The sequence below is a fragment of the Muntiacus reevesi genome, chromosome 5, assembly GCF_963930625.1.
Source record: "Muntiacus reevesi chromosome 5, mMunRee1.1, whole genome shotgun sequence".
Lineage (NCBI taxonomy): Eukaryota > Metazoa > Chordata > Mammalia > Artiodactyla > Cervidae > Muntiacus > Muntiacus reevesi.
This window is the reverse complement of record NC_089253.1, coordinates 85,098,199-85,111,757: the sequence shown is the minus strand read 5'-3', so window position 1 is coordinate 85,111,757 and position 13,559 is coordinate 85,098,199. Positions and strand designations below refer to the sequence as shown.

Below are 13,559 nucleotides of genomic sequence, written 5' to 3'. Positions count from 1 at the left end.
TGTAGCTCAGTTGGTAAAGAATCTACCTGCAGTGCTGGAGACCCAGGTTCGATTCCTGGGTCGGGAAGATCCCTTGGAGAAGGAAATGGCAACCCACTCCAATGTTCTTGCCTGGAGAATCCCACAGACAGAGGAGCCTGGCAGGCTACAGTCCATGACGTCACAGGAGTCAGACACAACTGAGCGACTAAACCACCAATCAAAATATATCTTAAACAGCTGGTAAAGAGGCTTAAGAACCATAGTACTTTATATTTGCTTTCCTGGAGAGTTACAAATATCTAACATGTTAAATTTGGTTCTATTAAATGGACAACAGGGTACAAAAACATATATTGAATAATGCTGTGATACATTTATCACAGAGAACTTCCGAAAGTAAAACAAGGGTAAGGCAGTTATATTTTCAGGGAAGGAAATGGCTCTTTGTTCTAAGCTAGTTCTGTCTAATGTTAAACTGAACATAATGTGCTGTTAAAAAAAAAACATGCCAATTGAAACAGAAGAGAGGCTGTGAGGCATAGAATAAAGAAAGTACATGTTTTGGTCAGTGTGAAAATGGCACCATATGGGAAATTCCATTGGGTGACTTCCCAGGTGTCTACTTCACAGTCTCATCTATTATCAATATTTAAATCAGTAAATTTGATGGAGACAAATACAGATGATCAAATTTGTATATACCCGAAGTATGGAAGTGTAGAAACTAGACACAGGATTGAAGCTTCAAATAAACACTTAAGAAAGTGAGGTATTGGTGATTGGCAATATTATGTTGCTTTCAGGTGTACAGAGAGTGATCAGTGTTTTTATAGATTGTGCTCCACTAGAACTTATCACAAAATAACGGCTGTTTTTCCCTGTGCTGTACAATATATCCTTGTTTCGTAGCTTACTTACTTTACACACAGTAGCTTGTATCTCTTAGTCCCATACTCCTAACTTGCCCCTCCTCTCTTCCCTGTCCCCGCTGGTAACCATTAGTTTGTTCTCTATATCTGTGTCTGTTTCTGTTTTGTTATATACATTCATTTGTCTTATTTTTCAGGTTATACACACAACCAATAACAGAGTATTTGCCCTTCTCTGACTTGTTTCACTAAGTATAATACTGTCTAGGTCCATCCAGGTTGTTGCAAGTGCCAGAATTTCATTATTTTCTATGACTGAGTAGTATTCCATTATGTATATTGCCACATCTTTATCCATTCATCTGTTGATGGACATTTCGTTTGCTTCCATATTTTGGCAGTTATAAACATTGGGGTGCATGTATCTTTTTGAATTTGTGCTTTTGGATATATACCCAGCAATGAAATTGCTGCTTTGCATAGTAATTCTATTTTTATCTTTTTGAGGAAATCCCATACTGTTTTCCACAGTGACTGTACTAATTCACATTCCCGCCAACAGTATACAAGGGTTAGCTTTGTTCTACATTCTTGCCAACATTTCTTACTTGTGGTCTTTTTGATAATAGCCACCCTGGTGTGAGGTAATATCTCATTATGGTTTTAATTTGCATTTCTCTGATTAGCAGTGTTAAACATCTTTTCATACGGCTGTAGGTCATCTGTGTGTCTTCTTTAGAGAAATATTTATTCAAGTCTTATGCCTATTTTTAAATTGGGTTGCTTCTTTTTTTGATACTGAGTTGTGTGAGCTGTTTATATATTTTGAATATTAACCCCTTATCAGCCATATCATTTGCAAGTATTTTCTCCCATTCAGTAGATCGTCTTTTCATTTTGTGCAAAAGCCTTGAAGTTTTATGAGGTCTCATTTGTTTATTTTTGCTTTTGTTTTCTTTGCCTTAGACAAGTAAAAAAATATGCTATAGTTTATATCAAAGAGTGTTCTGCCTATGTTATTTTTTTAGGAGTTTTATGGTTTCGGGTCTTATATTTAGGTCTTTAATCCATTTTGAGTTTAATTTTTTATATGGTGTGCATAAATATTCTAATATTATTCAACATAGAAAACTTAACAGAAGATTGAAACTTCATACACTCTTTGACTAAGAATAAAACCAACTAAATAATGTCGAACATGCACAAATGTGAAATCCTGTAATTAAGATTAAAAAATCAGTTTTTACAAAGATAGGATAATAGTGACCCAAGTCCTCAATAATTCAGATGAAAAACACACAGGGATTTTAATTGATCCCAAGTTTAGTATTCATCTTTAGAATTAGGTGAGATGAAGCATGAGGGTAAACATATATAAGTTTAACCTCAATATTGTGGCTGGTTCTAAGACATCTTATTATGTCACCTTATTATCATCTACCACTTATTAGTTATTATAGGCAAATCACTTACTTTGGCTTTCTCATTTTTAAGTTAGAACTAATAAAAACTAATGTATTGTGAGTATAGAATGAGATAATTCATATGCAAATAATTATAAATGATAGCATTAGCTTTGCCAATACTGAAAAAGCTGCTGCTGCTGCTGCTGCTAAGTCGCTTCAGTTGTGTCCGACTCCGTGCGACCCCATAGACGGCAGCCCACCAGGCTCCCCTGTCCCTGGGATTCTCCAGGCAAGAACACGAGTGGGTTGCCATTTCCTTCTCCAATGCATGAAAGTGAAAAGTGAAAGTGAAGTCGCTTAGTCATGTCTGACTCCTAGCGAGCCCATGGACTGCAGCCTACCAGGCTCCTCCGTCCATGGGATTTTCTAGGCAAGAGTACTTGAGTGGGGTGCCATTGCCTTCTCCACTGAAAAAGCTAGTGTACATTAAACCTTTAGTAGAGAGGTGCAGCATTCAAACCTAGTGAGCACAAGCTATAGTGGGAAAGTGTAAAATGAATTGACCATAAATTTTTTGAGGGGAGTGATTTTTTATGTGATTGATTCAGACTTTCATTTTTATTATTTTCCCACTACCTATATTCCCTTGGGCAAGTTATTTATCCTAAACTCTTCATATGTTAAGTGAGGATAATTGTGTGTAAATATAGAAGTTAAAGAGTAACATATTTTAACATTGATTCTGATTGATAGAGTTATGGAGAGGCAAATTTTTCTGGAAGTGGGTGTGGAGGCTCCAGCAGCATTTTCAGCAGCTCCTTCCTTGAAACTACTCTCTCCTGGAAATCCAGACCCTCACGTGATCCCATTGGAGGCCTGTGAAACTTTGCTTATTGTATGTTTCACTCTTCAGTGAAGACTTTATTTTCTTTGGGTAGAGAAATTGTTTATATTTATCTCTTGGATATAGTTTTAAGGGAGGTTTGAAATGTGATATTGTTGCAAGTGCCAGGGAGCTATATACTTAAACATTTTATATCTAATAAGGCTTGGACTATAAAACTGAGAGCCGAAGAATTGATGCTTTTGAACTGTGGTGTTGGAGAAGACTCTTGAGAGTCCCTTGGACAGCAAGGGACTCTTAATATTCATTGGAAGGACTGATGCTGAAGCTGAAACTCCAGTACTTTGGCCACCTGATGCGAAGAACTGACTTGTTTGAAAAGACCCTAATGCTGGGAAAGATTGAAGGCAGAGGAGAAGGGGACAACAGAAGATGAGATGGTTGGATGGCATCACCAACTCGATGGACATGAGTTTGAGTAAACTCCGGGAGTTGGTGATGGACAGGGAAGCTTGGCATACTGCAGTCCATGGGGTTGCAAAGAGTTGGATACAACTGAGTGACTGAACTGAACTGAATTAATTCAAATTTTAACCTAACTCTTCTATCCCACAGGATGATATCTCTAATTCTGAAATTTTAGACATCAGGAAAGTGATAGCAGGATAAATATTTTGGGGCAGAAGGCATCTTCCTGGAATTAATCAAATCATATATATATATATATATATTAATTAAAGCATAATTGGCATACAAAATTGTATTAATTTCAGATGTAGGACATAATGGTTGACATTTGTATGCATTGTGAAATGATCACCACAGTAAGTCTTATTTCTAATTTGTCATGATAAAAAGCTATGAAGTTTTTTTTCTTGAGATGAGAACTTTTAAGATTTACTTTCTTAGCAATCTTTATTTATTTTTGGCCACATCTCATGGCATGTGAGATCTTAGTTCTCCCACCAGTGATTGAACCCATGCCACGTACCAGGGAAGTCCTCTTAGTAACTTTTTAAAATTTTTTTTTAATTTTTTAATTTTTATTTTTTATTTTTCAGTGGGTTTTGTCATACATTGATATGAATCAGCCATAGAGTTACACGTATTCCCCATTCCGGTCCCCCATCCCACCTCCCTCTCCACCTGATTCCACTGGGTCTTCCCAGCCCACCAGGCCTGAGCACTTGACTCAGGCATCCCACCTGGGCTGGTGGTCTGTTTCACCACAGATAATATACATGCTGTTCTTTCGAAACATCCCACCCTCACCTTCTCCCACAGAGTTCAAAAGTCTGTTCTGTACTTCTGCGTCTCTTCTTCTGCCCTGCATATAGGGCCATCGTTACCATCTTTCTAAATTCCATATATATGTGTTAGTATACTGTAATGTTCTTTATCTTTCTGGCTTACTTCCTCTTAGTAACTTTTAAACTTGTAATACAATATTTTGAACTATAGTTCTAAACTATGTATGCATGACGTTTATTTTATAAATGGAATTTTGTACCTCCTGATCTCGTTCACCCATTCCCCAATTCCCTACCCTCTGGCAACCAATCTGTTCTTTGTATTTATGAGTTTCATTTTGCTTATGTTTTAGATTCCACATATAAGTGAAATGATATGGTATTTGTCTTTCTCTGTCTTATTTTTACTTAGCTTTACTTTCCTTTACTTATTTATTTTTATTTTACCCAAGGTCTATTCATAATGTTGCAAATGGCAAGATTTCATTCTTTTTTATGGCTGAATAGTAATCCAATGTATACCACATCCATTTATCTATTGATGGACACTTAGGTTTTTCCCCTGTCTTGGCTGTTGTAAATAATGTGGCAGTGCATTATATCTTTTCCAATTAGTGTTTTTGTTTTCTTCAGATAAATATTCAGAACAAGATTTCCTTGATTATTATTGGTAGCTCTGTTTTTAATATTTTGAGGAACCTCCATACTGTTTTCCATAGTGGCTGCACCATTTTACATTTCCACCAGTAATGCACAAGGATTTTCTTTTCTCAGTATCCTCACCAACACTTGTTATTTACTATCCTTTTGATAATAGCCATTCTGACCCATGGGAGGTGATATCTTGTGTTTTTAATTTGCATTTCCCTGATGATTAGTGACATTGAGCATATTTTCATGTACCTGTTGCCCATCTATATGTCTTCTTTGGAAAACTGTCTATTCAGATTCTCTGTCCATTTTATAATTGGATTGTTTGTTTTTGTTATTGAGTTGTATGAGTGTTTATATGTTTTGAATATTAACACCTTATCAGTTATATGATTTTCAAATATCTTATCTCTTTCAGTAGATTGTGTTTTTATTTTGCTAATGGTTTCCTTTATTTGCAGCAGCTTTTTAGTTTGATGGAGTTCCATTTGTTCATTTTTGCTTTTGTTGCAATTGTTTTCAAGTCAGATACAAAAAAATCATTACCAAGACTGATGTCAAGAAGCTTACTGCTTCCATTTTCTTCTAGAAGTTTTATAGTTTCTGATCTTGTGTTCAAGTCTTTGATCCATTCTGAGCCAGTTTTGTGTGTTGTGTAAGATAGCGATCCAGTTTCAGTCTTTCACAGTGGCTATTCAGTTTCCCCCACACTATTTATTAGAAAGACTATTCTTGCCCCATTGTGTATTCTTGAGTTGTAAATTAATTGACTCTATATATGTGGCTTTATTTCTGGACTCTCTGTTCATTTCCATTGACTTATGTGCTACTTTTTTATGACAGTACAATACTGTTTCTTGACTACTAAAGCTTTGTAATAGTTTGAAATCAGAGAGTGTGATGCCTCCAGGTTTGCTACTCTTTCACAAGATTGCTTTCACTATTCAGGATCTTTTTATCAGTTCAGTTCAGTTCACTCAGTCGTGTCTGACTCTTTGCAATCCCATGGACTGCAGCACTCCAGGCTTCCTTGTCCATCACCAACTCCTGGAGCTTATACAAATTCATGTCCATCGAGTCGGTGAGGCCATCCAATCATCTCATCCTCTGTCCTCCCCTTCTCCTCCCACCTTCAATCTTTCCCAGCATCAGGGTCTTTTTCAATGAGTCAGCTCTTTGCATCAAGTGACCAAAGTATTGGAGCTTCAGCATCAGTCCTTCCAATGAATATTCAGGGTTGATTTCCTTTTGGATTGACTGGCTTGATCACCTTGCAGTCCAAGGGACTCTCAAGAGTCTTCTCCAACACCACAGTTCAAAAGCATCAATTCTTTGGCGCTCAGCTTTCTTTAGATTCCAGCTCTCACATCCATACATGACTACTGGAAAAATCAAAGCTTTGACTAGACAGATTTTTGTTGGCAAAGTAATGTCTCTGCTTTTTAATATGCTTTCTAGGTTTGTCATAACTTTTCTTTCAAGGAGAAAGGATTTGAATGCTTGGTTTATTTCATCAGTGAAACCATCTGGTCCTGGACTTTTGTTGAGTTTTTTTGTTTGTTTTAATCACTGATTCAATCTCCTTACTAGTAACAGCCTGTTTAGATTTTCTGTTTCTTCATGATTTAGTCTTAGAAAACTGTATATTTCTAGGAATTTGTCCATATTTTCTAGGTTGTCCAATTTGTTGACATATATTTATTCATAGTAGTATTTTATGATCATTTGTACTTCTTTGGTATTAGTTTTGACTCTTCTTTTTTTCTAATTTTACTAATTTGAATCCTCTTTTTTACTTAAAGTTTTATAAATTTTGTTTATTTTTCAAAGAATCAACTTTTTTACTGATATTTTCTATTGCTTTTTCAGTCTCTATTTTATTTTTTATTAAACTTTTTATTTTGTATTGGAGTACAGCCAGTCAATAATGTTGTGATAGTTTCAGTTGGATGGCAAAGAGACTCAGTCATACTCAGCCATGTCCATATTACCCCCCCACATTTTATGTTTTAATGTCACATTTTTTATCTTTTCTGTGTGTCCTTTAGAAAATCATTGTAGTTATAGTTTTTTAACCACTTTTGTTTAAAATATTTTTTAAATTGAGTTATATTTGATGAAAAAATATTATTTAAGTTTCAGGTATATAACATAGTGGCTCAGAATTTTTGAAGATTATACTCCACTTATAGTTACAAAATATTCACTACAGCCTATTTATGAAGAAGGAAATGGCAACCCACTCCAGTATTGTTGCCTGGAAAATCCCATGGAGAGAGGAATCTCACGGGTTACAGTCCATGGGGTCACAGAAGAGCTGGACACAATTTAGCATCTAAACAACAATAGTTTATTTTCTACCTAACAGTTTGTACCTCCTAATTTCCTACTCCTTTTTCCCTTCCCATCCTCCCTCTCACTATTGGTAATCACTGGTTTGTTCTCTAGAGCAGTGAGTCTGTTTCTGTTTTGTTATATTCAACAGTTTGCTTTATTTTTTATATTCTACATATAAATGAAATCATATAGTATTTGTTTTTCTGTCTGACATTTCACTTAGCACATACTCTCCAAGTCCATTCATACTGTTGCAAATGACAAAATTTTATTATTTTTTATGGCTAAATAATATTTCACTGTATATATGTGTATATATATATACATAGTATACACACACACATCACATCTTCTTTATCCATTCATCTGTTGGTGCATACTTAGGTTGCTTCCATATCCTGCCAATTGTATATAATGCTGCTATGAACATTGGGGTGCATGTATCTTTTTGAATTAGTGTTTTTGTTTTTTTCCGATTAAATAATCAGAAATGGTATTGCTGGGTCACATGGTAGTTCTAGTTTAGTTTTTTGAGAAACCTCTGTATTGTTTTCCACCGTGGCTGCCTGCACCAATTTACATTTCCACTAACAGTGTATGCAAGTTCCCTTTTCTCCACATCTTTGCCAACATTTGTTATTTGTGTGTGTGTGTGTGTGTGTTTAAATGATAGCCGTTCGGACAGACATCTGTTTCCTTCCCTAGGTTAGGGTTGTTTTCAGCCATTATTTCTGCAAATAAGTTTTCTGTGCCCTTCTCTCTCTCTTCTCCTGAGACATCGACAACCCAGATGTTACTCCATCTGATGCTGTCCCGTAGGTCCCTTAAGCTGTCTTCACTTTGTAAATTCTTTTTGCTGCTCTGTTTTGGTGAATTCCACTACCCTGTCTTCCAGATCATTGATTCTTTCTTTGCTTCATCTAGTCTGCTGCCGAACCTCTTTAGTGTATTCTTCAGTTTAGCTATGACATATTCTTCAGCTCTAAGACTTCTGTTTGGTACTTTTCTATCTTTCTGCTGAACTTCTTGCTGTGTTCATTCATTCTTTTCAATGTTTTTATGATCATGGCTTTTAGTGCTTTACAGATAAATTATATATCTTGTTTCATTAAGTTTAAAAAAATTTATTGGCATATAGTTGATTTATAATGTTGTGTTAGTTTCAGGTGTACAACAAAGTGATTCAGTTATACATATATCTACTTTTTTTAAATATTCTTTTCCCATATAGGCCTCATTATTATTTTTTTTTTCCTGGGGTTTTATTGTTTTTTCATTTGAAACATTTCTCAGTCTCTGTGTTTGTTTCTATGTACCAGGTGAAACAGCTATCTCACCCAGTATTGAGGAAGTGGCCTTGTGTAAGAGAAGAAACTTGTCATTTTACCTTGCCTAACCCTTGGCTGTCTCTCAAGCCTTCTGAGTGTCTAAGCAATCAAAGTTTTTAATAGGTCCCAGTTGTTGAGGTGCCAAGAACTCTCTGTCTCATTTTTTTGGTCACTCTGTGGAACCCAGAAGACAATCCACCCTGTGCTGTCTTCAGAGCCAAGCATGCCAGAGGCATCCACTGTGTGGTCTGCACCTGCCCACTAGCTTCGGCTGAGCCCTGGGAGTGACTTGGGGGTCAGGCCACTCGTTTAGCAGGCTTTAGTAGGACCAAAGGAGCAGTGCATGGGCAGGGTGCCGCGGTCAGCAAACAGTGCTAGTAATGGAGGGGAGAATGCAAAATTGGTTCTGGCAGTGCCTCCATCTCCACCGACAGGCCCAACAAGTTCCTGCACCTAGGCAGATGCCCTAGGACTAGTAAATGAAACTCCTTCACATATGGTCTAGGCACTTCGCACACTGCTGCCTTTGTGCTGGACTCCAGGGCAAATGAGTCTGTGCATAAGCTCTTTAAGAGCAGAATCCCCATTCCCTACAAGCCTAATATTCTCTTAGATGAAAGCCCTGTTGCTTTTCAAAGTCAGACTTTTTGGAGGCTGGTCTCTCCAGTGCAGGTCCCAAGGGTTGGGGAGCCTGATGTGAGGCACAAACCCTTCACTTGTCAGAGAGAAGGGATCATGAGATCCCTCCCACATGTGGGTTGCTCTGCCAGGGATGGGGTTTTGGGAAAGATGATGCCTTTGCTTCTCCTACCTGTCTCAATGCAGCCCCTTTATTCTTTGTTGTGGCAGGCTTTTCAGTTCATTTTCAGGTCCTTCCCAGAGAGAGCTGTTCCATATTTAGCTGCGGATTTGTTGTGTACATGGGAGGAAATGAGTTCAGGTTCTTCCTACACTGCCTTCTTGTACTGCTTGAACCCATCAAGTCATATTTTTGATAGACCTCTCAAAATAACTCTTACTCTTCTGTATTCAAGTTAATGATAATTAAATAAGAGACATTTGGGTCTTTTATAGTAAATCCCAAATTGGGTAATAAAACAAAGCAATGACAAATTTATCATTAAACATGGACTTATTGAAATTTCATGTTTCTTAGGTGAAAAAAAATCTACCTGGGAAAAATATCTGAAATAGAATCTATATGTGAACCCAGAGTAGGCAAAATAACACATCCTTGGGTAAGACAGAAATTTCCATTTAATCATTTCACCCTCTCAGGTAAAGCTGCTGCTGCTGCTAAGTCACTTCAGTCGTGTGCGTCTCCGTGTGACCCCATAGACGGCAGCCCACCAGTCTCCGCCGTCCCTGGGATTCTCCAGGCAAGAACACTGGACTGGGTTGCCATTTCCTTCTCCAATGCATGAAAGTGAAATGTGAAAGTAAAGTCGCTCAGTCGTGTCCAACTCTTAGCGACCCCATGGACCGCAGCCTACCAGGCTCCTCCGTTCATGTAATTTTTCAGGCAAGAGTACTGGAGTGGGGTGCCATTGCCTTCTCCACAGGTAAAGCTATAATGATTTTAATGATTAGTTGTTAGTAAGAAATGAATGTGATTCAAGCTGTTTTCCAGTTTCTTCTCAGAAAAGTTACCTGTTTTGTATAAGGATCAACATCTTCATCATTATCTCTGAGTATGCTTGAATGGTTGAAAACACAGATATTTTTGTTTGGTATTTGAGCAATGTTTGCTGAACTTGTCTCATCATAGGATTCATTTGGGACTGATATTAAAAATAGATTCCCTGCCTCAAAAGATTTTGATTTAGTAAGTCTGGGCTGGTGTTCAAAAATCCATATCTTTAAGAAACCTTCTAGGCATGTCTTATAATTATATACAGTTGAGAAACCCAATGTTAAAAAATTCCTTTTGGCATGAGACTCATTTTGAACTGGGAAAGCACACATGTTAGATGTTCTTGCCATCTCCTTGATGAGTCAGCTTGTAGTGAGAGCCCTTTGGATGGTCTCTGCTGGTGTGAGAATCTGCTTTCATGCACTCAAAATCTTTCACTTGTATCCGGAGTGTTTCCACCAGTTTTAATATCTCATTTGGGTGTACTTGATACATAATCTGAAAGTCACTGCTCTTGAGTTCTGAGATAAAATTTTGTTTAATCTTTCTGAGAAGGAATGCAAATTATGGTTATAAGTAGGGGCTCCTGCTTAGGTGTCATAGAGACTAAGGTTTGAATGTCGGTTCCTACAGCTGAGTGACCAGTCATTTAACCTCCCTCAGCTTCTGTTTGCTTGTCTATAAAATATGAATGTAGGTATCGTAACTAATGTTTGCCATATTTGAAACTCTTTGCATAAATTATCTCCCTTTATCTTTAAAACAGCACTATGAGATAAGCATACTTTTCTGTTGTTCCTCATTATATAGCTGAGAAAACTGACACAGGAATGTAAATAACTTGCCCAAGATCTCACACGTAGGAGATGGCCAGCTAATTATTTACTTGAAAGATTATGGAAAGAAATAATTATAAATCTTTATAGCTATCTATCTTTGCATCTTTCTTTAATTTTTATACAAATTTTGAAGGACAGCTAGTATTACCAGTATTTGAGTTTGGCTAATGGAATAAATTTAATGAGTAAAATATAGTTAAAAAGTATAGTATAGTATAAAAATATATACTTTTATAAGCAGACTTTTATACGTATATACTTTTATACATATAAAGGTATAAAAATATATCCTTTTATATGTATAAAAAGTATAGTATAGTTAGAGGATAGGAAAGCCTGGTGTGCTGCAGTCCACAGGGTTGCAGACTTGGACACGACTGAGTGACTGAACAATAACAATAAATACTTAAAGAATGCCCATGGTTACACTGGAGTGTTAGAAAGCCAAGCAAACATTGTTTATTTTATTGTCAGAAAATAGTCAGTAGTAATAAGAACTCCCTCTCTGAAAAAGCAAGTGCTCAGTGGTTAGAATATAAGTCGTGTCTTGAGCAGAATGCCTGTCACTTCTATTTGTAAAATGTTCTCTAATCATTATATTGCTTTGAGAATAACAAAAATGTGGGCTGCAAGACAACCATTGCATCCAGAGGAAAAGATTCTTTTACATGCCGGGTTGGCCACCTGGACACCAGCCTATTTCTTTAGTTCCTGCTTGAAGTAAATCTGATCAAAACTGCTAAGGAAAAGCCAAGATGAGTCAGTAGTATGAATCACCCTACAATTGCAGCACAACCTGTTCAAGAAACAAGACGATCTCACTTACTTTGAACCTCCACAGTCCTCCAATATCTTCAGTCTTCTCAAAGCAAGTGGGTTTGAGTCCCTCATCCACACAGCACTTGAGAGAGACCAGGCCACTGACCCCAGCTCCAATCACTGCCACCTTCTTTGCCATGGTATCCTGTCAAGGAGTTGATCAGTTAATGCTGCTTCACTAAGGCAACAGGTAAGACAGTTCTTATGGTGCGACAGGTAAGACAGTAACTGGCTTTAAATGCTGTAGCAGTGGTCATTTAATAAGCAGTGCTATTTGAATAAATTGCCTCTAGTCAATTCCCAGTCTCCTCTTCCCCTTGAAAGAAACCAAGTTGTGTCGTGTCTTGGCTTAACGGTTAAAAGCAACCTATTTAACAAAGTCAACCGATTCAATAACATAGCACCAGAGATATGAGCCAGTCTTCAGTTAAGTTCTTCAGAGTGCCGAGTTTTTGTTTTTGAGTCTCTTTCCCCAGCTATCATCCTTACCTCTGTTTTTGCCTTTGAGTGCGCTCTCTGACGGTAGTTTTCTGACGGTAGGTTGTGTGCTGGGAGGTAATAAGAAGCATTTAAAGAGTCAGAGGAGCCTGTGGGAAATGGGAGGAGCTCCCAGTCCTCCTCCTCTGGCATGGTGCCAGCTGAAACTTCAAGGTCTTTGTCAGGAGTCCTGAAATGAAGCAAGAGGCTTAGGTCCTGAGACCTAGTGTAAAGGTTACAGTAACAACAGTATACAGGTACCCATGTATCATACAGAGAGTTTAAAAATCTTCTTTATTGACATAATGGATATAACCAATGCTCATTAGCAAGTTAGCAAATATGGACCAATAAAAAGAAGTCCAAATTATCTCTTTACCCACCATAACGTTTTTGTTTATCTTTCATATCTATATATGTAGATAATACATGCACACAAAAAATGGAGTCGCACTCTACATATAATTTCCAACTTGATTTTTCACTCTACAATATAGCAATACCTTTATATCTATAGCAGCATTTTTTTAATAAAACACTGAACATGTATATTTTTTTAAAATAATAACTCCAAATACACTTTAACAACAACCATTAATTAGTTAATGTAATACAGAAGCACATAAAATGTTTAAAACTGGCAAAGGTTTAGCAACATGGATGAATAGAAAAGGAGATACCAAAACCCAATATAACAATGCTAAAAAAATTCAATAGATTTCCATAGGTCATACATATACATTAGAAGACATAATGCAAAAAAATAATTTTTATGCAAAGCATTCCAAAGTACTATTAATCATAAAGAGAACAGTGCAAAATAACTAAATTTTAATTATTATTTTTTTTTATGATTTAAGCAAAAGCAGAGAGAATTCACACTAATGAATGAGAAGGCAGTATAAGGAGGTCAACTTTTTGTCAAAATTAACCTACAAATTTCACACAATCTCAAATAAAACTTAGAGCAGCATTTTTATTTTTTATTTATTTTTAAAATTAATCAATTTATTTTAATTGGAGGCTAATTACTTTACAATATTGTAGTGGTTTTGCCATACACTGACATAGAGTCAGCCGTGGGTGTACATGTATCTCCCATCCTGAATCCTCCCCCACCTTCC

General features: G+C 36.8%; 1 protein-coding gene across 2 annotated transcripts in view; it reads right to left on the bottom strand.

Annotated features, from left to right (window-relative positions):
- FMO2 (flavin containing dimethylaniline monoxygenase 2) overlaps nucleotides 1-12,537 on the bottom strand; it is a 36,210-nt gene extending 23,673 nt beyond the window's left edge. For both annotated transcript variants that reach the window (XM_065935680.1, XM_065935679.1), the window contains exons 1-2: nucleotides 12,448-12,537; nucleotides 11,966-12,103 (exon numbers count right to left, since the gene is read on the bottom strand). In XM_065935680.1, coding sequence (XP_065791752.1) covers nucleotides 11,966-12,097 — 132 coding nt within the window. In that variant the 5' untranslated portion in view covers nucleotides 12,098-12,103; nucleotides 12,448-12,537. The remainder of the gene's footprint in view (nucleotides 1-11,965; nucleotides 12,104-12,447) is intronic.
- Nucleotides 12,538-13,559: the final 1,022 nt, after the last annotated feature.